Source organism: Abramis brama (assembly GCF_963993115.1).
Source record: "Abramis brama genome assembly, chromosome: 14".
In the NCBI taxonomy this organism is placed as follows: Eukaryota; Metazoa; Chordata; class Actinopteri; order Cypriniformes; family Leuciscidae; genus Abramis; species Abramis brama.
The window spans coordinates 31,779,677-31,799,991 of NC_139976.1; the positions used below are offsets into that span (position 1 = coordinate 31,779,677).

The 20,315-nt window shown below is 40.1% G+C and overlaps 1 protein-coding gene across 23 annotated transcripts in view; it reads left to right on the forward strand.

Annotated features, from left to right (window-relative positions):
- ank3b (ankyrin 3b) overlaps nt 1-20,315 on the forward strand; it is a 179,927-nt gene that overhangs the window by 140,416 nt on the left and 19,196 nt on the right. For 15 of the 23 annotated variants that reach the window (XM_084135601.1, XM_084135604.1, XM_084135628.1 and 12 more), the window contains 12 exons: nt 7,338-7,440; nt 8,434-8,540; nt 10,600-10,824; nt 14,803-14,957; nt 15,321-15,532; nt 16,271-16,478; nt 17,900-17,996; nt 18,146-18,374; nt 18,559-18,684; nt 19,042-19,164; nt 19,576-19,602; nt 20,195-20,276. In XM_084135601.1, the coding sequence (XP_083991727.1) occupies nt 7,338-7,440; nt 8,434-8,540; nt 10,600-10,824; nt 14,803-14,957; nt 15,321-15,532; nt 16,271-16,478; nt 17,900-17,996; nt 18,146-18,374; nt 18,559-18,684; nt 19,042-19,164; nt 19,576-19,602; nt 20,195-20,276 (1,694 nt within the window). The remainder of the gene's footprint in view (nt 1-7,337; nt 7,441-8,433; nt 8,541-10,599; nt 10,825-14,802; nt 14,958-15,320; nt 15,533-16,270; nt 16,479-17,899; nt 17,997-18,145; nt 18,375-18,558; nt 18,685-19,041; nt 19,165-19,575; nt 19,603-20,194; nt 20,277-20,315) is intronic. The other 8 variants (XM_084135621.1, XM_084135599.1, XM_084135613.1 and 5 more) reach the window with 1 other exon arrangement.

Sequence of the window (20,315 nt, forward strand, 5' to 3'; positions counted from 1 at the left end):
GTTGTACCCGATTAACAGACCACATAAGATAAGAGAAAACATTAGGCCATTTAAAGGGACAACCAAATTCTCATGTTTTTCCAAACCCTTTTGACTTTCTTTTTCTCTGTAAAACCCAAAATTCGGTGTTTTGAAGAGCATTCACCTTAACTCAGCATAACTATCATCTAATTGAGCTGGAATTCATGAATTCTGAATGGAGAGCATTCATGGCTGCAGTACCCAGCTGTTATTTCCTGATTCCTGTCTTATCTGAAGGCTGTAGACTCTTTATTTGCATTTTGTGTTGGCCGCCTGCTGTCATCTTTTGATTCAGTAGCATGTGCTGTTGAGTGAGAAGGCCATAGCTAATGTTTAACCTACATGTAACTCGCTTCAGGGGATTTTCCCTCCAACAAACACAAGTTTGACAGCGTTCAATAATCGAAAGGGTTGAGTGAGATTTCAAACTACACGCAAGCTTCATAACAGGAAATTACCATCATGTTCAATAACAGCCCTAAGCATTTGTCACGGAGAGGACACCTTTCATCTAATGACTTAACGTTATGATATATAAAGCATATGTTATCCTTTGAAAGCCAAAAATGCCAATAATGGATCGCACCACACATTTATGCACCATATTGATTTTCGACTAAATAATCTGTGATCATTTTTAATGTATCAGTGTTGTCCAGTATAGGATATCTATTGCCAAATATTTCATATTTAATTATTTTCACCCATTTTACAGAAGTGTAAAAAGAACCTGAAAACCATACTTGAGTAAAAGTACAGATACCTTACAACGAAAATGACTCCATTACAAGTTACAAGTCACCTATTCCAATACGACTTGTGTAAAATTCTTAAAGTATCTGATTTTAACAGTACTCAGTACTCAAAGATGCAGTAGTCCTCAACAAATAAGAGACATGCCAGTGAAAAACAAGACTGAGGAATTTGTGAGGAGAGCAACATGTATATTTTCTAAAATCAAAATGAAACCCCTCAATATTGCAATAAACAAGGCCAACACAACAGCCTCTTAAACGTCTACAGACTCTTAAATCTTAGTTAAGCTCAAGTGCTCAAAAGGGGCATAAGTAAAGCAATATCCTTTAAAAAGGTCTCTTCAATAATACACTCACATTCGCATAATATAGCCTTGTTGACAAGTTTAGGCGAGTAAGGGCAAAACGAACAAGATATAGTACATTCAATGCCCCGTAGATGGCGATATCACTTCTTCTGTAGCAGAAATAAACTGCTGCAGAAAAAGTTTGGTGGCATGCAAACTGTAATGCGTAATTGCCCATTACCCATCACAAATGTATTTGAGTAAAGAGTACATACTTATTTAAAAACATAGTTAAGTACGAAGTAAAAGTTGCTAATATTTGAATACTCAGTAAACCTACAAAGTAGTTAAGTACAATAACTAATTACATTTACTCTAATATTTTATAGCACTGCCATCTTAATTTTTTATATTTTTAAGTACTCATCTTTCTATTTTACTTTTCTATTTAATGTATTTAAGTGAATATTTTCACTTGTAGCATACAAACTACTTATTGTAGGTTTTAGTGTTTTTTAGTCATTTTCTTTTTTTAAATAAAGTAGGATTCATTTTGGCATCTATTGATTTATTTGCTATTTTTTCGGTTATCGGCCATAACAAGAAATTAATTATCATCCTATCACTATAGCAACACCATAAACATTATGATCTTAAAGGTTGAACGATCAGGCTCTCTAAAACTGAGGGCCTCCATCCTTTCATGTCGTCTCTCCAGTTGCCATGCAGAGAATTGCTTGAGATATTGGCATAATAACTTCTTTAGTGTTTAGGGTATTCTATATTTGTTCTTTTCTTCAAATATGCCTAAAATCACATCCTAATGGATTAAAAAGTAAAATAGGAGTATAATCCTCAGTTAATTCGTGTGTGCGAGAGTACAGCACAATGCAACACCAGACAGAGCCTGTCTCATTCAACCACTGCATTTCTGATTTGTTGCCTTCAATTTCCTCTGTTCTTCCTCTTCCATTCTAAACTCTCACCATAGTCCTAAAGTCAGGTAAGAGGGCATGATGCTTCCGACCCTTTCCACCCCTTATCCCGAGTCATTCTGAAACCATTGTTGTGTACTGTGCTTTGTACATTGTTTTTCATTTGATGAAGAATACACATTCTTGTTGTCCGTGGACTATGGTTTCAATTGGTTTTCATGGTTTTCAATTTTAGGTTTATGTTGACAATTTGGTGTGTGAACCTCAAAGTGTTTTTTTTTTGTTTGTTTTTTTTCTCAGGTTTGACTGTCGTAAACATTTCAGTTTTTGTGCCTTTGAGTCCAGTTACTGTACCGAGTTTCTCAATGTAGCTTCCAGGGATGCATGAAGAGCCTCATCAGTTGAATCAAATTTCATCCATTTAAATCAGCAAACACACAGACCGCAGTACATGTTCACTAGACCGTAGCCATGCAGTGCCAGTTTTTGCTGCGAACTGAGAACCGCCAAGTCATATTGATTTCTGATTGGGCACAGCCTTAGGAAAGAGCATGTGTGTGTTAGCTCAGTTTGCATTAATGCACCTGGCCTTACTGTAAATAGAAATGAAGGCTAAAGTCACGAAAAATATAAATCCCCTTGATTACTGTTACTCTTAAACAATTTGAATTGTAGGTTTTCATGAACAGAGTGATTTTCAGTAAAATGTGCCCAAATAGCAGTGAAAATTTATCAGATATTATTATATATGCTGAAATGCATTGCAACATTGCAAAGCATCTTAATCTGCCATATTTTGAAGAAATTGAAAATTTTGCAGTATTTTTTTCCAATAAATATTTATGTGTGACTATCAGTCAAGTTTGGATACATTTTGGTGGTATTGCATATTTAAATATTTCCCTGTATTTTTACATTTAGATAACTGTTGCAATCATCTAATGCTTAAAGTCAAAGTTGATCTTTAAAAAAAACTAATAATTTTATAATTTTAAGTTAAATTGAATTGATTAATAACACCTTTAAATTTCATTTTTAGCTAATCTCAAAAAGAAAATCCATTTATATTTACATATAATGCCGATGCCTAAATTCACTTGAAATGTTTAAAATAAATATTTTAAAGTGTTATTTTTTCTACATAAAATAGAAAATAATTTTATTTATTGGCTGGAATTTTACACATCTGTGTATCGACACCACAGTGACATGAATAAATGCATAAATTAAAATATGTTAAGTTAGAAATATTTAATTTACTTTGAAGCAAATGTAGGGTTTCTTACTGATGTTCTGCATGTTTATTTGGGAATAAGGGCAGTTTAATTCACGGCATCAACTTTTCAAGATGTATTTAAATATTTGTAAAGTAAAAAAGTACCATGTTTAATCTTTCCCAACTATTATAAGTTCTTTGGCAATAACATTTTCCAATAACGTGTTTTTGGTTCATTTCTGTAAAATTCCATTTTAAACTATCCAAACATGCAGATCCTCCTTAGATTTACATTAGAAAAGAGCAAACGTTTGTCTGCTAATGTGTAACCACAGTATGTGGCAACAGCTGTGGAAGGATTGGTCAGTAACATTTTAAATTGGGGTTTAGTGAAGGATCAATTTGCTTAACGTTTAAAAGCTGTCATTAAGTCATTCCAAATCAAGTCATAACAAATATTCACCAGCGTATCATTTTAGATGCTGCACATCTGTGAATTCATCTCAAGACAACTTTTCTCCTGTTTTCTCTCAATGTCTAAACCATCACACCACTATAAATGGTGAAAAACGCCTCGGTTACGACTGTAACCTCGGTTCCCTGAAGAGGGAACGAGCGTTGCGTCGAGTTTGACGCTATGGGAACGCTTTGCGTGATGACGTCTTGAAGCACATGTAAAATCAGTCCAATGGTGTGGCGGAACGTCAGAGGCGGGTGACGTCACATACCAGGAAGCTATAAAAGCCGGCCCGAAACAGAAAACGAAAGCTTCGTAAAGTCTGAAGTCGTGTTGACAGGCATGAAGGAGATATGGCAAGGTGACGCAACGCTCGTTCCCTCTTCAGGGAACCGAGGTTACAGTCGTAACCGAGGCGTTCCCTTTCAAGGGAACTCGCGTTGCGTCGAGTTTGACGCTATGGGAACGTCTATACCAACGCCTCCATAGCTACAAATGTCTGTCCTGTGTGAAATCTGGTGAGCAGCACTAGGAAGACAAAACATGAGACCCTGGAGCAGAGTCTAGATCCAGAGAGTAGAACCTGACGAAAGTGTGCGGTGAGGACCAGCCTGCCGCATCACAAACGTCCTGTAACGAAACTCCTGATATAAGGGCCTTAGAGGCCGCCATACTCCTCGTAGAGTGCGACCGGACAGCCAAAGGAGAAGGCTGTCCAGCCGCCTCATAAGCAAGTGAGATAGTCTCAACCACCCACTGCTCATCCTTTGCTTAGACACTGGACCTCCCTTGTTAGGGGAGCAAATGTCACTTTTACGCCACAGGGCAGCTCTGTGGACATACGCGTCTAACGCCCGAACAGGGCAAAGCAAATTATTAGCCTCCTGGTCCGATTTCGAAAGGGAGGAGGACCTCCAAGTGCCACGAGGGAAACGAGATACCAAAGGGGTCTTTCCCCACAGACATTCCACCCAAAGGACTGTGGTAAGCACCTACGGCCGCCACATAAACCTTTAAAGTGGACGGGGTCAGACCTGCAGTGAACCGGTCCTGCAGGAACTCCAGAACTGTACCAATTGGGCAGTTGACTGGATCCAACCGACGGTCACTACACAAAGAGGTGAATACTCTCCAGTTCAGGGCATAAAGTTTCCTCGTGGAGGGAGCTCTGGACTGTAGAATGGTCTCAACAACCTCAGTTGAGAGACCTGACTCTATGAGCTGGGCCCCCTCAGAGGCCAAGCCCACAGGTTCCACAGTTCTGGGCGGGGGTGAAATATCGAGCCCTCCGCCTGGGACAGAAGGTCCCTCCTGACGGGTAGCTCCAGAGGAGGCCCGTCGAGGAGCGACACAAGATCGGGAAACCATACTCTGCCCGGCCAGCGCGGGGCTATAAGAAGCAGGCAAACCCGGTCCCTGCGAACTCTCTCCAGAACTCCCGGGAGCAGAGCAACTGGGGGAAAAGCGTACAGACGTAGCCTCGGCCACGTCTGCACCATAGCATCCAGTCCAAAGGAGCTGGATGCGTGAGGGAGAACCAAAGTGGACAGTGAGACGTCTCTCGAGACGCAAACAGACCCACTTATAATTTCCATATCAGCTCCACCACCTCGGGGGTGGAGCCACCATTCCCCGGGCCTCGGCCCCTGTCTCGACAGAGTGTCTGCTCCTATATTCTGGACCCCGGGGATGTAGGCTGCCTTGAGTGACAGCAACTTCCCCTGGGACCACAAGAGGATATGGCGTGCCAGCGCAAACCCACTTGATATAGGCGACTACCGACGTGTTGTCCGTATGTACTACACATGGTGTCCCCTGAGACCTGTGATAAAGCTCCTCAGAGCCCGGAAGACAGCTAACATCTCTAGGCTATAGAATGCCAGGAACGATGATGGTCTTCCCACAGACCTTGAGATGAGCGACCCTCAGGATCGCTCCCCAACCCGTGAGGGAAGCATCCGTCGTTAGCAGTTTGCGACGACAAGGAGCTCCCAGCACTGGGCCCTGGGACAGGAACCAAGGTTTCTTCCACATAACCAAGGCACGTAGGCATCGTCGCGTGACCTTGATTGTGCGAAATGGGTTGCCCCTCGGGGAAAAACCCTCTGGTCCTGAGCCACCACTGCTCCTTTATGTCACTTAAGTTGAGCCACAGATGCCTCTCAGTGGCCACCAGGGCTGCCATAGAGCGGCCGATGGATTTAGCCGTCTCCTTGGTGGCCCTGAGAGACAAATCCGTGGCTCTACGCAGTTCAGACACCGTATCAGCACTAATACCCCCGCCCTCCTCAAAATCACCCAATAACTCAGCCTGGTAAGCCTGCATTATGGACATTGTATGTAAACACGCTGCAGCTTGACCGGCGGCGGCATAAGCTTTATGAACCAGGGAAGAAGTAACTTTTACTGGCTTGGATGGAAGTGCAGGAGCCTTCAGAGAAGATGCCGTTGCTGGAGAGAGATAGCTCGCGAGCGTCTCTTCCACCTTCGGCATCTCCCCATAACCATGCTCTTTATAATTGTGAATGGATGAATAGTGTGATGTTTGTGCAGTATACACTCGATATGACACTGGTTTCGCCCACGATCTCGACACCTCGGTGTGGAGATCGGGGAAAAACGGCAGGCTCCTGCGCTGGGGCTGCGCACGAGATGGCAGGAAGCGTTCGTCGAGCTTACTTTTCGAACGAACGTCCTGCCTATCTTCTGGCCACTCAATAGACAGTCTGTCAACAGCTCTAGTAATGACATCGAGCAGTTCCTCAAACGCATGAGACTGAGGTGGCGAATCCTCAGACTCAGCTACAATACTCACAACATCCAACTCCTCAGAGCTGGATAGTTGCAGTACTGGTACCTCTATCGGGGGGGAAGAAACCGCAGCGCGTGCTTCCACACCCTGATAAGAGGCACTGGATCTATCAGACGGATGCTGAGATAAGGCAGAGCCCGTCTCAACATCCACTGATAAATCCATCTGTGAACCCCAGGTCTGAGATCGACGCCGTGCCTCGGCAGCGGCGGGACCCGAGCCCTGGGGAGCGTGGTCGGGATTGAACCGAGCCAAGCAGGATCGGAGCGTACGCAATGGAAGCGCACAGCAATGCACACAGTCACCACCCTCGAGTGCTGACTGGGCATGCTCCTCTCCCAAACAAACAACACAAAGAGTGTGTGTGTCACCTCCCGTTAAATAACGCGGGCAGGGATGGACACACACTCTAAACTGCTGCTCGCTCGCCATACTGAATATATATATATATGATATAGACAGACAACACCAAATATACAGACAGATTTCACACAGAGCGCAACTGAAGACTCAGAAAGCTTTCGTTTTCTGTTTCGGGCCGGCTTTTATAGCTTCCTGGTACGTGACGTCACCCGCCTCTGACGTTCCGCCACACCATTGGACTGATTTTACATGTGCTTCAAGACGTCATCACGCAAAGCGTTCCCATAGCGTCAAACTCGACGCAACGCGAGTTCCCTTGAAAGGGAACTCTTGTGGGTTTGATCCTTGTTTTGCCTATTGTGCATCAGTTTCCCTGGAAGTTGCATGCAATAATGAATGTTTTTGTTTTGTGTTTGTGTGTGTGTGTGTGTTTTGTGTGTATTTCACTGTCACTCCCCCGCACTGTATGGTATTAATGTAAATGCCAACAGCCTGCGCTCCTTCAGTTCGGATAGGTCCAACACACTCAACCGGAGCTCCTTCGCCCGTGACAGCATGATGATCGAAGAGATCCTGGCGCCAAACAAGGACACGGTACGCCCTCTTTCTCCTTGAGTTCTCAGATTCTGTGTTGCCCTTTTGCTGTCAGTTGAGTTGTTTTTGAGTCTTTATATAATGTTGAAGTTCATAATTTGTGAATTTGAACAATTACAAAGCATAACGTTCTCTCCTCCATATAAGCTCAGCAAACTCTAAACTAGGTACTAATTTTCTTAAGGAAACAATTTTTGCACTAAGAAGAGTGGTAATGCCATGGTATTTCGGAAGTAGGCCTACCATGTTAAGGCCATGAAATGTAAATAAGTTTAATTGCTCAGTGCCATTGTATATAGCAAAACACCATGGTATTACCATCTATTACCACTGTTGTACTGCCACAGTATTCTTTTTAACAATACTGTTAACGCCATATACATTTTATAGTCAGAGAAAGGATCTTCAAGTCATTTTGTCTGTCACTGTTGATCAGTGCATTTGGAGTGATTCAGAATCTGTCTCTTCTCTTCAAATGCTTCAGGGGGTCTGTAGAGACATACCCAACCTTGTTGACTTTCATTATAAGGTATATAATGCATTGAGGAATTGCAACAATTGCATTGTTTCTTATTCCACAAACCAATGCAAACATGAGCTTTGCTCCGCAAGATGCATTTATTGTTGTTCTTTTATGTTCTGCTCTTCAGGCCAGATTCTTGCTGGTTTCCCTTCCATTTCTGTCTCGTTTTTTATATATATATAGCTTAGCTTTTTACATTGTTTTGGCTGTTTTGGTCTTGCATCTGGGATTTTCTTCCATTATCTTCCACCTCTTATAAATAATTCTCCCGCATGTTGTTTTGTTGATTGTTACTGTCATTGTAAACCAAAAGATGAAGTGATAATTGTGCGGTTGAGTTGTTAATTACAGAGAGCAGAGCCTCAGTCTCATATGAGAGCATTGTGAAAGCCATGGTTCACCGCAGAACCGCAGTGAATGGAAATATGAGTAGTTTGTTCAGTTCTGAACAAGCTTGTTTTGTGTTTCAGCACCTGGCTTTAGCAAAAGATTACAACACAGAATCAATGAGACGCTACAGCTGGACTCCGGACACTATGGACAACGTGAACCTGGTCTCCAGCCCTGTCCATTCAGGGTAAGTATTAAACTTAAGTGGGAATGAAACCTCATTTATGAGAATAAAGAAGAAATATGCTGTTACTTTCATTTTTGGTGGATGAGAAACTGAAACAATACATACATATATTCTAAGAAGAATAAGTACCTTATTTACGCCTGTAGCCCAAAGTATACTTCGGCTGTCCGCATTCCGCCAAGGTCCGTGCACTGTCTGCGTGATGTCATTCACCAGAAAGCTCTGTGGACTTCCGCGTGCAGCCCTGGCCACTTTTCCACTTTTTTATGCCCTTCCCTCGCTAACTTTCCTCCATCTCGTTCACTCGGACGTATGTCATTGCTTACATTGCACAAGTGTCCACTACTGGTGGAATCTTTGCAGTGGGTTTAAATGGAACACCCTAATGCTGAGTTCCAGACAGCTCAGAATTTGGATTTTCCCACCTCGTTCTTAGAAATAACGTCTGGAACGCCACTCAAAGTCGGACATTTGACCTGTGAACTCGGGTTACATCGATCAACCCCAACCTTAGTGAGATGCGTCATTTCACGTCACTTCCAAGATGTTGGCAAGCCCTGCTACCAATGAGCATAAATGTAAAAACAAACTTTAACATTAGAAATTGTCTATGTAAAAATACCTTTGTTTTTTAAAGTTTTTTAGTACGATTTAATTTATACAAATTGAATCTCATTATGACGGACCACCCCTAACCACGCCCCTAACCCTACCCATCACTGGGGTTTAAACAGACCGTACCAAAATGTACGAATTAGCCACCAATTCAGATAAATGTAAAATAGTTAGAATCACCGTGAGATTGTGTTAAATTATCTCATTATTGTTTATTCTTTAATGACCTTAATATTCCCAGATTACCTTCCTGATCTTCTATGTATTTTATATTAATAGAGACCTCAATAAAGGAATGTTTTTTGTGTTTGTGCTTATGCTTATGATTTTTTTTTTTTGCCCTGTTCCATATTTCCACTTGTTTCTTTACAGCGTTTCTCCCTCACTCTTTCAGTACGACAACAGGTGACGGTTGATCATGTGATCACAGTTTTTCCCCCCTGTGTTTGTCATTGCTGTTCTTAACTCAACTTCTTGGTTCTAAAAAATAGGTTTAATTTGCATTTTGAAAAATATAATTTCTTACTATTTCTTTGAGATTTGGATGAACAATGACCAGGACTTGTTTTTGACAGGTTTTGTAGTATACATCCACCCTACAAGCTAATGTAGATTGTATAACTATTGGCGCCAATGGTCTCTATGATCTACTATCTCTAACACAGCCCAGACTGAAATCAGTGTTTCACATCAGTATTTCACTATTTGATAATATCTTCATAAGCCAAATGGTCCTTAAAACTTTAGACTTAAGAATTTTTCTTGTAATCTATACTATGACGTTAAATTTTTTTATTCAGTGTTATTTTTTGTGACTTCAGTATAGCAATAATAAATGTTAAAGTCCCCCTGTAGTCAATAATTGTATCCCTTAAAACTCATCTTTGATCACCAAAATGACATATCTAAATGTTTTTTTCCTTGAAAAAAATTCTTCATGCCTTAAAATAGCTTGAATGTAGCTGTAACGTCAGAAACACCAGCGATTTTTGAGACTGTCTTTGGTTCACTGCAGTTTTAAAGAGAAAATACTCAGCAATGGTGTTGACTTATGAATTTACACATGGTTTGTCTTAGAGCATATTCAAAACACCACAACAACATTAAAAGCTTGATTTTCACCACAGGGGGACTTTAATACAACACAACTGGCTGAAGAAAGATCTTAATAATATATGGTTTAGATTGTGACACCTTAACAGTTTTGTTGAATTCTGATATTTTACAGTAAACTAATTGTAACGGTCTTTGTCAGTACAGTGTTTAAATATCCTACCAACATTCTCTACCTCACTAACTTCTCACCAGGTGCATGAAATGATCCCAGATCACATCCTCGTCTCTGATTTTCTCTCTGAAATTTGTTTGCGAGTGTGTTTTTATCACAGCATGGGACAACTCAAATCTCTTTATCTTTTCTTATCGGGTTGTTTTCCTCCTGCAGGTTTCTGGTGAGCTTCATGGTGGACGCCCGCGGAGGTTCCATGCGAGGAAGTCGCCACAATGGCATGCGCATCATCATCCCGCCCCGCAAGTGCACGGCGCCAACGCGGATCACGTGCCGTCTGGTCAAAAGACACAAGCTGGCGTGCCTGCCACCAATGGTGGAGGGAGAAGGGCTGGCGAGCAGGCTGGTGGAGGTGGGCCCAGCGGGGGCTCAGTTTCTGGGGTAGGTTTCACCTTCCTGCTCATTTTACTCCAGCTTTTCCTTATCATTTCCATGGAAACCATCTTCTGTGTTTGGTAGTGTGTGTCGGTGAAGTGTTTCAGCAGTGACACAGAGTGGCTTCGCCCACCATTCTTGTCATGCCAAAGCCCTGGTACTTGACACTGACTCTGGGATGTACCTTGACTTTACCCTTTCCTTTTCTCTATTGCCTACAATGACATCCTGCAGGTCGACAAATTTCCCTAGTAAATATCTTGAGGACTGCTGAAAGAGCTCCACCATTTTAGTAATAAGTGTTTTAAAATGACACATATTGGCTCTGTTCCAGAACCTGGTGAGCTGCCTACATTGACAGCATTTTAGAGCAAGACACCACAGGTTAATAAAGTGAAATCTGTAAATAATAGATATCATACTTCCCACTGTTGATTTATCACAGTACATTAAAACAACTGTTTTATATTACAAGTTTTCGGAAATGTTATTTTTAAATATGCAAATTAATATCTAATTAAATATGCACTAATTTGCATTCATTTTCAGAACAGAAATCTAAACACAGGAGAAAAGGAACATTCAAAATTCTTGTTTCGTTTTGTTGACATATTAGAGTTAACTGTTTTTAATATCCCTTTTTATCACTCCATAAATCAGGAAAAATAAATCATCATTAAATTATCAAATACACCAGTAATATTTTTTTTTCTTCTAAGGCAAGTTTATAAAAGCTAATTAAATGTCTTAATTTAACTAATGGCTAATCCTGGCTTAATCTAAGCCCTGTCTGTGAAACCAGGCTCATTTGTTTAGGAATAAAATGTTACATACCGTAAATCAAGTGAATGATATATGAAAAAAACCCTTCAGAATATAGAAAGGAAAACAACTGTATGCAAGTGCTACTTCAGTGAAGATTTCTATGTATGCTTGTTTCCGCCACAGAATAAAAAATTAAAAAGGTAATTGCGACTTTTTAGCTTACAATTCTTGGCTTTTTTCTCTCGCAATTCTTGACGCACAATCTCAGAATTGCGTGATATAAAGTTGCAATTCTGAGTCATCAAGTCAGATATAAACTCGCAATTGTGAGAAAAAGAGTCTCAATTGTCTTTTAAAATGTTTTATTCTGTGGCGGAAACAAGCTTCCATAGATTTCTCACTCTATAAAATAAATTTGAGAAAACAGCCTTTAAAGATAGTATGTTAGTATAATATTGTAATTTAAATCTACTGACGCAAATAGATAAAGTGTAATACAATGAACAATTAAATGTGTATTTTTGGATATTTCCTTTACACTGGTCTAAAAGAAGACATGTTACATTTACATTTAAATACGAGAAGTGCAGGTAATACAAAGTTTCAGACATTATGTAGAATAGTACAAGCTCGAACAGGGAGAGATTAAGGAATAGTGAAAGGGGATGAAGGTGCAGAGCCAATGGCTGTTCTATATGCAAGCATTAATGGATTAACTGGTCGCCAGTGCAGAGAGATGAGCAGAGTGTGTTGTGGAAGCAAAATAGCCCAAAATCAAAAAGGCATGTCATAGGCATGTTCCAGATGCAGAACTTAAAAAAAAATAATAAAGGAAGATAAAAAAAATTTAAAAAGTGGGCGACGTGATTATGCTGCTTTATAAAATTTCTACTTTTTGGCCAAAATGTCTGTTCTTCTTCATGAACAATGCGGACACATAATACACTGTGAGATGGCAGACAAAGCTAGAGAAAATTCAATCGGTATTGAAAGAATCGATAAAAACAGTCTAATCTAATTCAAATGTAGCCTACTATTTTACCCAATAGTAGTGTGTTTATGTATTTTTGTTTATTGGAGTACCACGCTGTTAGCTTTGCAGCAGGCTAACGGCAAACTCTGCTGAAATCATTATTAGTCAAGTCTCCTGTGTGCTGTTTGTATGAGTTGTTGCCTATGAGTGTTCCAAATAATTCATTTATTTCATTTTGGACGCATATTAGATGTAGAAAGCTCACTAGGTTTTGGAACAAGCTGCTGTACTTGGAACAGAGTGAGTAATAGCTCACTAAGACATTACTACACTAGGGCTAGCATCCCATCCTGCAGGAATGACAAGTTGTTCCTCCTTTTTGTTCCTCTAAATGCTGCATGGATATAATTCAGTAAACTCCATCTTCCTCGAAACCTCCCCCCTCTTAGTGAGGGTGAGGGCCACATTAGCCGAATCCTGCAGCTCGGGCCACGAGGAACAAAATTTTCTGGGTAGGACTTTGTGCTTAGTGAAGTCACAGCACTTCATGTTGATTTCAACTACTACTTTTATTATCCTCCTTTACGTTCATCTACACCCTTTCCTTTTAGCTTTCAGTGAATGTACACATCGCTGAAAGTGACTCATACTGGCTGTTTGGGCTGGTTATGCAGTGCTTGGTGAGCATGAGTGTCTGCAGTCATGGCTGCTGCCTTAGCCCTGTGTTTTTACGCTAAGAGAGAGTTTCTTTTGACCTTTTAGTTTTTAGAGAAGGTATCAGTGTTTTTTAAGGGTAAGGTCATTTGGATAACACCGTTTAGTGTCTATTTCGCCCAGTTTAACTCACAGTTCTAGTGGGTCTGAGTCTGGGGCCTTCAGGCATGAAATTTCCCATGGTACCTTCTCTGTCTACACATTAAATGTTTTCTTCCATGATTCCATATTTGTCTGATGTTACTGTTTTCATACATTGTGTAACATTAGCTATTTAATTTCCCATTTACTGGCCAGAACAGGTTGCTTTTAATTTGTAAAAAGCTAGTTCCATTGACATGTTCTTTATTAATAAGTGCCCCAAGTTGCAAGAAATGCCCATCTTGAAACAAGCAAAACTCACACTTAAATAGGAAATATAGAAAGAGCTGTTATATCTGTCAATGGGATATGCAAAAATAACTAGCATAATACATAGCCACATAATACTAATTAATCTTAAACCTAAACGGAAATGTTTAAAAAGTAACTAAATATTAAACAATTACAGTGAAAACTGCAACTACATTTACTGCATTTACACTTTTGCACCTTGATGTTTTTTTGTACTTATAATCTAGGACCAATTAACTTACATTTACTCATTTGACCTGAGTGAGCACTCAGGGTATACATTATGTCAGTTTATGTGTTTCCTGGGAATTTAAACCCTTGACCTCAGCATTATTAGCACAATGTTCTAACATTTGAGCTACAGCATTCATTGCAATGACTCTGGGAAATAAGAACATATTACTAGATATAATGTTTGAAATAAGACCATAGAAGTTATTGGTTTCAGAATTTCTAAAGCTGCACTAAGATTGCTTAATATTTTATCATTTTTATAAGCATTTCTGATCTCTGATTTCTAACCAATTTACCCAATTGACAATTGTTTTGCTTTTTGCTCTCTGTTTAGGTGTTTTGCTTGCTTCAAAAGGGCAAATATTTTGCATTGTAATAAAATTGAACCCATTTCTACAAATTTCCTTTATCAGCCAAGAACATCTATTTTGATGTTACCTCACCATAATAATCACAGCATATTCAGGTTGAAGATTTCTAAAAATATTTTACAATAAACTCTGAAAGTGAATTGAAAATCAAAACAAAGAAACCGGTTAAGAATATGATTTTAGTGCAGTGCATCTTTACTTTGTATCTTGGTGTTTGGAAGATTTAATTTAAAAGCATGAAGCAGTGACGCTTGGTAAAAAAAAAAAAAAACTAAAAAAACCCATTGTGCTAAACTAAAACATCATTAAAATCATCTCTGCATCTGTCCTCTTGGGGTCATAATGGAAACCAGTGGCCTTTACCTGTGTTAATATCAGATGCATTTGCCAAGTGCCCCTCTTTTGCACTAATGTTCCATGAATGTACATCATTGCCATTTACTAAAGTCATCATCAGCATTTGTGTCTCACGCGCTCTCGCTTTTATTAGTCTGTGAAGTTCCACTGATAAAGGCCTGCGATGTCTTTTCACAGCCCAGTGATTGTGGAGATCCCTCATTTTGGGTCTATGAGAGGGAAAGAGCGAGAGCTCATTATGCTCAGAAGCGAAAACGGTGAGACCTGGAAGGAGCATCATTATGACTGCAAAACTGAAGACCTCAATGAGCTCCTCAATGGCATGGATGAAGGTAAAATGATGATGATTAAAAACCGCACTGTTATTGACCTTGCCAGTCCACATGATGAGATTCAGAAAAGCCTTTAGTGAGCGTTAATGTGGACATGGTGTTTCAGTGGACATGGTCAATGGCTGATATAATGCCAATATTTCTCAAAATACTACAATTTAGTGATGGCATATAATGTACATATATAAGCTGAAATGAAATGACCATTTATGTTACACAATAATCACAACCACATAGCAACACATTTAACACCACCACGACAAAGGCAAATACCACTCACCACTGTTTTCTCCTGTAAAATACTTGTATGTAATGTATATGCTTCCTGAAATTAAACTCACATAATACTGGTGTACTCCATAGAGCTGGACAGCTCAGCTGATCTGGAGAAGAAGCGCATCTGCCGGATCATCACTAAGGACTTCCCACAATACTTTGCGGTGGTATCACGGATCAAACAGGAGAGTAATCAGATGGGTCCCGAGGGAGGCGTCCTGTCCAGCATGACAGTACCTCTGGTCCAGGCCTCCTTTCCTGAGGGTGCGCTCACCAAGAAGATCAGAGTTGGACTGCAGGTAGATCACGGTCTAAATGAGTCCATATTTCCATTGTACATGAAAATATTAAAATACTTTCTCCTATCTCAGCTTATATTTAGAGACTATACACTCTTTAAAATAAAGGTTCTTTACTGGCATCTATAGGGGCTTTTGCACCGGAGGAACCTTTTCATAGTTCCTAGAATTAATGGCGGAAGAACTAACTTATTGGCATGTTCACACCGCAGGAACAGGGAATGAATTAAGTTCTAGGAATGCCTTTGGTTTTGAGGGAACTAAATTAGCTCCTACTTCAGAGTAGGGTATCAGAGTATTAGCTCCTACTTCAGGGTAGTTGTTGATATTGTTGAATGCCACGCTTAAATGACGTCGCTGTTGGCCAGCTTACGCCACTTTTCCTTCACAGTTCCTTCTGGCGGTGCGAAGGCAACCGTGGGGAACATTTAGTTCTCAGGGAACCGCCCTGGTAACTAGTTCCTATTACTAGTTCCTATAACTACCCGTTAAGCCTCTAATGGTTCAATTAAGAACTTTTAACATCCATTGGACCTTTTCATTCCACAAAAGGTTCAATTCTACAAAATAGTTGAAAAAGATTCCTAAGATTTTTAAAATGTTCTTCACACTAAAAAAAATGGTTCTGTTTACTGAAACTGTTGACTGAAAAGTTATTTGCTGAACCAAAAATGGTTCTTCTATGACATTTCTGCAAAAACCCTGTTTCACCTAAATGTTATTGCTTTCTCTTAACAGGCCCAACCTGTTCCAGATGAAGCTGTGAAGAAGTTCATAGGTAATCGTGCCACCTTCAGCCCGATTGTGACAGTGGAGCCTCGCAGGAGGAAGTTCCATAAGCCCATTACCATGATCATACCGGTGCCTCCAGTCTCTGGAGAGGGTGTGGTGAATGGCTACAAAGGAGACACCACACCAAGCCTGCGCCTGCTCTGCAGTATAACTGGTAGGATTGATTTATAGCCATCAATAACAATGTCTAATGAAATATCAAATTGTTTTAAATATTTATCAAGCTCCCATTTCACTTTTAATTAGTTGTATTTGCAATTTTCACAAATAGGCTCCATTGCTATTGTTTTCATTTGTCTTGCGTCGTCTCTTAGCAATGAGACGTGTTTCTGCGTGTGTTTGTTGTGTTTGGAGCAACTTGAATGTCTGGTAGTGTGCGATCCTCAGTCGTTTAGTGGATGATACCTAGGGCCAGGTGTAATAACAGCTTGCGTCAGCGCAAACCCTCTTTTGGCATTAAAAACTAATGTCAGGATTTACCAAAGATACGCAGTGAAAAATTAGCGCTCAAAAGGCGTGGTTATTTTTACGGCTGACATTATTGCATATGCATTTATATTAGTTTCCCTTTCAGACTATCAGACAGGCAGATGCGGCCTTACCTATGTTTCGGCCCCAACAGACCAGCAAAATCCCATTAATTTTCTCCGTAGGATATTGATTTTCAGCCATAATGTCTAAACTATCCAAGGTAGATTGACCACGAGCTACGAGGTTGTGAAACGAAAGTTTCTGCTCCTATAAAAGCCACAAGTTATGAAATCAACCTTGTTATTTACGATCTTCTGGAGAAATACTACACTACCCACAATTCAAAACACTGACGCCTCTGATTGGTCAAACTCGCGCCGCGGTTACCATGGCGACGTTTACCGCCCCCGCGAACGGCTTAAGCAGTGCTGAAATAACGCGGAGCCCATCGTTATTTATGATAAGTTCGGTTCAGACACTTTTTCTTCTTTGCTTTTGTTAAATAATTCAAGTTGAGGGGATGTTTGAGCTGTTTTTTAAGTCAGCCCAGAAAGCTGAAAATATACTGCGCAAATCAATTAAGCAGTGAAGTTGCCCTGCGTGAAAGGGCGAGGCTTATTTCTATGTTGAGCTGCCTGTTCATGAAGCTGAAAGTGCATGTAATAAAATAATATACCATTGATGCAAACCAACAGGAATCCTTGCCTTTTCTGCTCTATTATGTTTATGTTTATGTAGGGCCCCATATTAGTTATTGAAACGGGCCCCCAGATGCTTAAGGTCGCCGCTGCAGACAGGAGAGTATTTAAATGAATCATGCAAGGTGATTTACTAAGGTTTGCGCTAGTCAATTTACTGGTATTTGTGCCATTATTTACGCCCCAAAAAAGCATGTCTTAAACCAGACGCTAATTAGCGCTGCTCTTGGTAGATTGTGTTGGTCACTATGGAAATAATCCGGCTGCGTCTGTGTTCTTTAATTTGCGAGTTGTCAGTAGATCACATTTGCAAAACTTTCCACTTTCCACAGTATTCATCTAGTTTTAGACTGGCAAGAAAACGTTTAATCCTTCAGAATCCATTTAATAAAGCATCTTGTGACAGGTGGCACATCGCCGGCTCAGTGGGAGGACATCACTGGCACTACACCTCTCACCTTTATGAATGACTGTGTGTCCTTCACCACAAATGTGTCTGCCAGGTACAAGAACATTATGAGCTTCTTTCTCATTAAATCCTCTTCGCCTTTTTGATCTATTTTCAATAACTCTGATCTAATTCAAAAGAATATGAAGGTGCATTATCAAAATCTCACATTTTCAGCTTTGTGACTGTTAAATTTGTGTCCAGGTTTTGGCTTGCAGACTGCCATCAGATCCCAGAGACTGTAGGTTTGGCCACCCAGCTCTACAGGGAGCTCATCTGTGTGCCCTACATGGCCAAGTTTGTAGTGTTTGCTAAAATGAATGACCCTGTGGAGTCCAACCTGCGGTGCTTCTGTATGACGGACGATAAAGTGGACAAAACTCTGGAACAACAGGAGAACTTTGAGGAGGTGGCCAGAAGCAAAGACATTGAGGTAAATGATCTGTTTTGTTTTTCTTTTGTGTTGCTATTATGACAATATTTTGATGTACTGTATAAACCTTCCATGCTAATCATTGATATTTATATTTTTGCAGGGTTTAGTCTTTTTAAGAGTTTTGTCTCTAACAGTTTAATAAAATGTTGTGGTTGCACTGACATGGCTGTCTATTTTTAAGGTACTTGAGGGAAAACCCATCTACGTGGACTGCTACGGCAATTTGGCCCCTCTGACCAAAGCTGGACAGCAGCTGGTTTTTAACTTCTTTGCTTTCAAAGAAAATAGACTCCCGTTCTGTGTAAAGGTAATTCACATTTTTACAATATTTTCATGACAGTTAAGCACATTAGTAATGCATCCTGTCTGTCTAATATTTGTATTATATATTTATTATATAGATATTTTTGCTTATATTTTTTGGGTTAAAAATTTAATTTTCTGTTAGACCCTGAGATATCATAAGGTAATGGGAAACTGTAGCATGTTGCTGTTTGTGACTTTTCACTTTAGCGTGTTTGGTATTTTCCAGCTGAAACTTTCTACTATTTTTTAATCAGATAGGCTGCTCTATCATTCTCTACATGCTATTATCCAGTCAATTCTGGGCAGGTCAGACCTAAAGACTAATTTGTTAGCAGTAACATTTGTTTGTCCTCTGTAGGTCAGAGACAGCAGCCAAGAGCCATGCGGCCGCTTGTCCTTCCTCAGAGAGACCAAAACTTCCAAGGGTCTCACTCAGGCAGCTATCTGTAATTTAAACATCACACTTCCTGGACTCAAGAAGGTAAGGCTGAACTATAATCATCTGCGTCATATCATGCCATCTTCATACTCAGGAAAGATAGAGCAGTGCTCCTAGTTATTGAGGGTTAAACTTGGCTCAAACTGCCTGAGTGTGTCTTTTATCTGTTTCAAGCTTCTTTCAAGTTGTTGTTGTTGTGACTGACCCAAATCACACTTTTGATTTGGATCTTGCTTTGGCTGAAGGTGCACAGGCTTGTGCTTATTTCAACAGCTTCTGTGGTTGTGGCTCTGTGCTTTTTTGTATTTTATTTATTTCTGCCCCTTTATGCTTTGCGGTAACTTTTACTTGGTGTGCTCTCAATCGCCTTTTTTCACATCCTGATGTTTCTTTCCCCCTGCTCTTCATTACGTTATACCCTCTGTTTCTGCAATGCATCTTGGGAACCAAAAGGATGTGGATTCAGATCCTGAGGAAGAGGTAATAGTGCTGTCCCCTCATTTCCATGTGGTCTGCTAGTTGCTTTAGCTCTGGGTTATTTGCTTGTTCTAGACAGCTTTAACATGGTTACACATACAGTTCACATACTGCATGCTGCTGCAACTTTCTGCAAGCTGATTTTTACCCATCCATGCACCAAGTATAGTACTGTTGCATAGACTGTCAAGACTTAATTGGATCACATATCAAATTTGATTTAAGGAGAAAAAATATTTTTATATTGTGCAACAAAGTGCTGGTTATCGTCGCCCATTATCTCATTGACCTAGTCAGTCATAGTTATTCTTTTTGTTTCATGGCCTTAAGAATTTATCAAAGGAAATCAATGTAGCTTTGATTTCCCTTGAAGCTCATAAAAACAATTTAGGCCAACTCAATTTAAATATAAATATAATAATATAGAGAAATATAGAGTAAACGTATAAAAAGGGACCAAATCAGCGCATATTCCTTCATTATAGTCATAAGGTATTTTTTTTTCCAGAAGGAAAGAACAATAAAAGAGTTAGCTGAACTTTAAACAGGGTTGAAAATGGGAGAACTGATAGGATTCTTGTTGTTGTTGTTACAGACTGAAAAGCCAGAACGACGTCATACCTTTGCATCTATAGCCTTACGTAAGCGCTACAGCTATCTGACCGAGCCTGGAACGAGTGAGTGTGATGTTTTCACTAATATATGAACTTACTTTG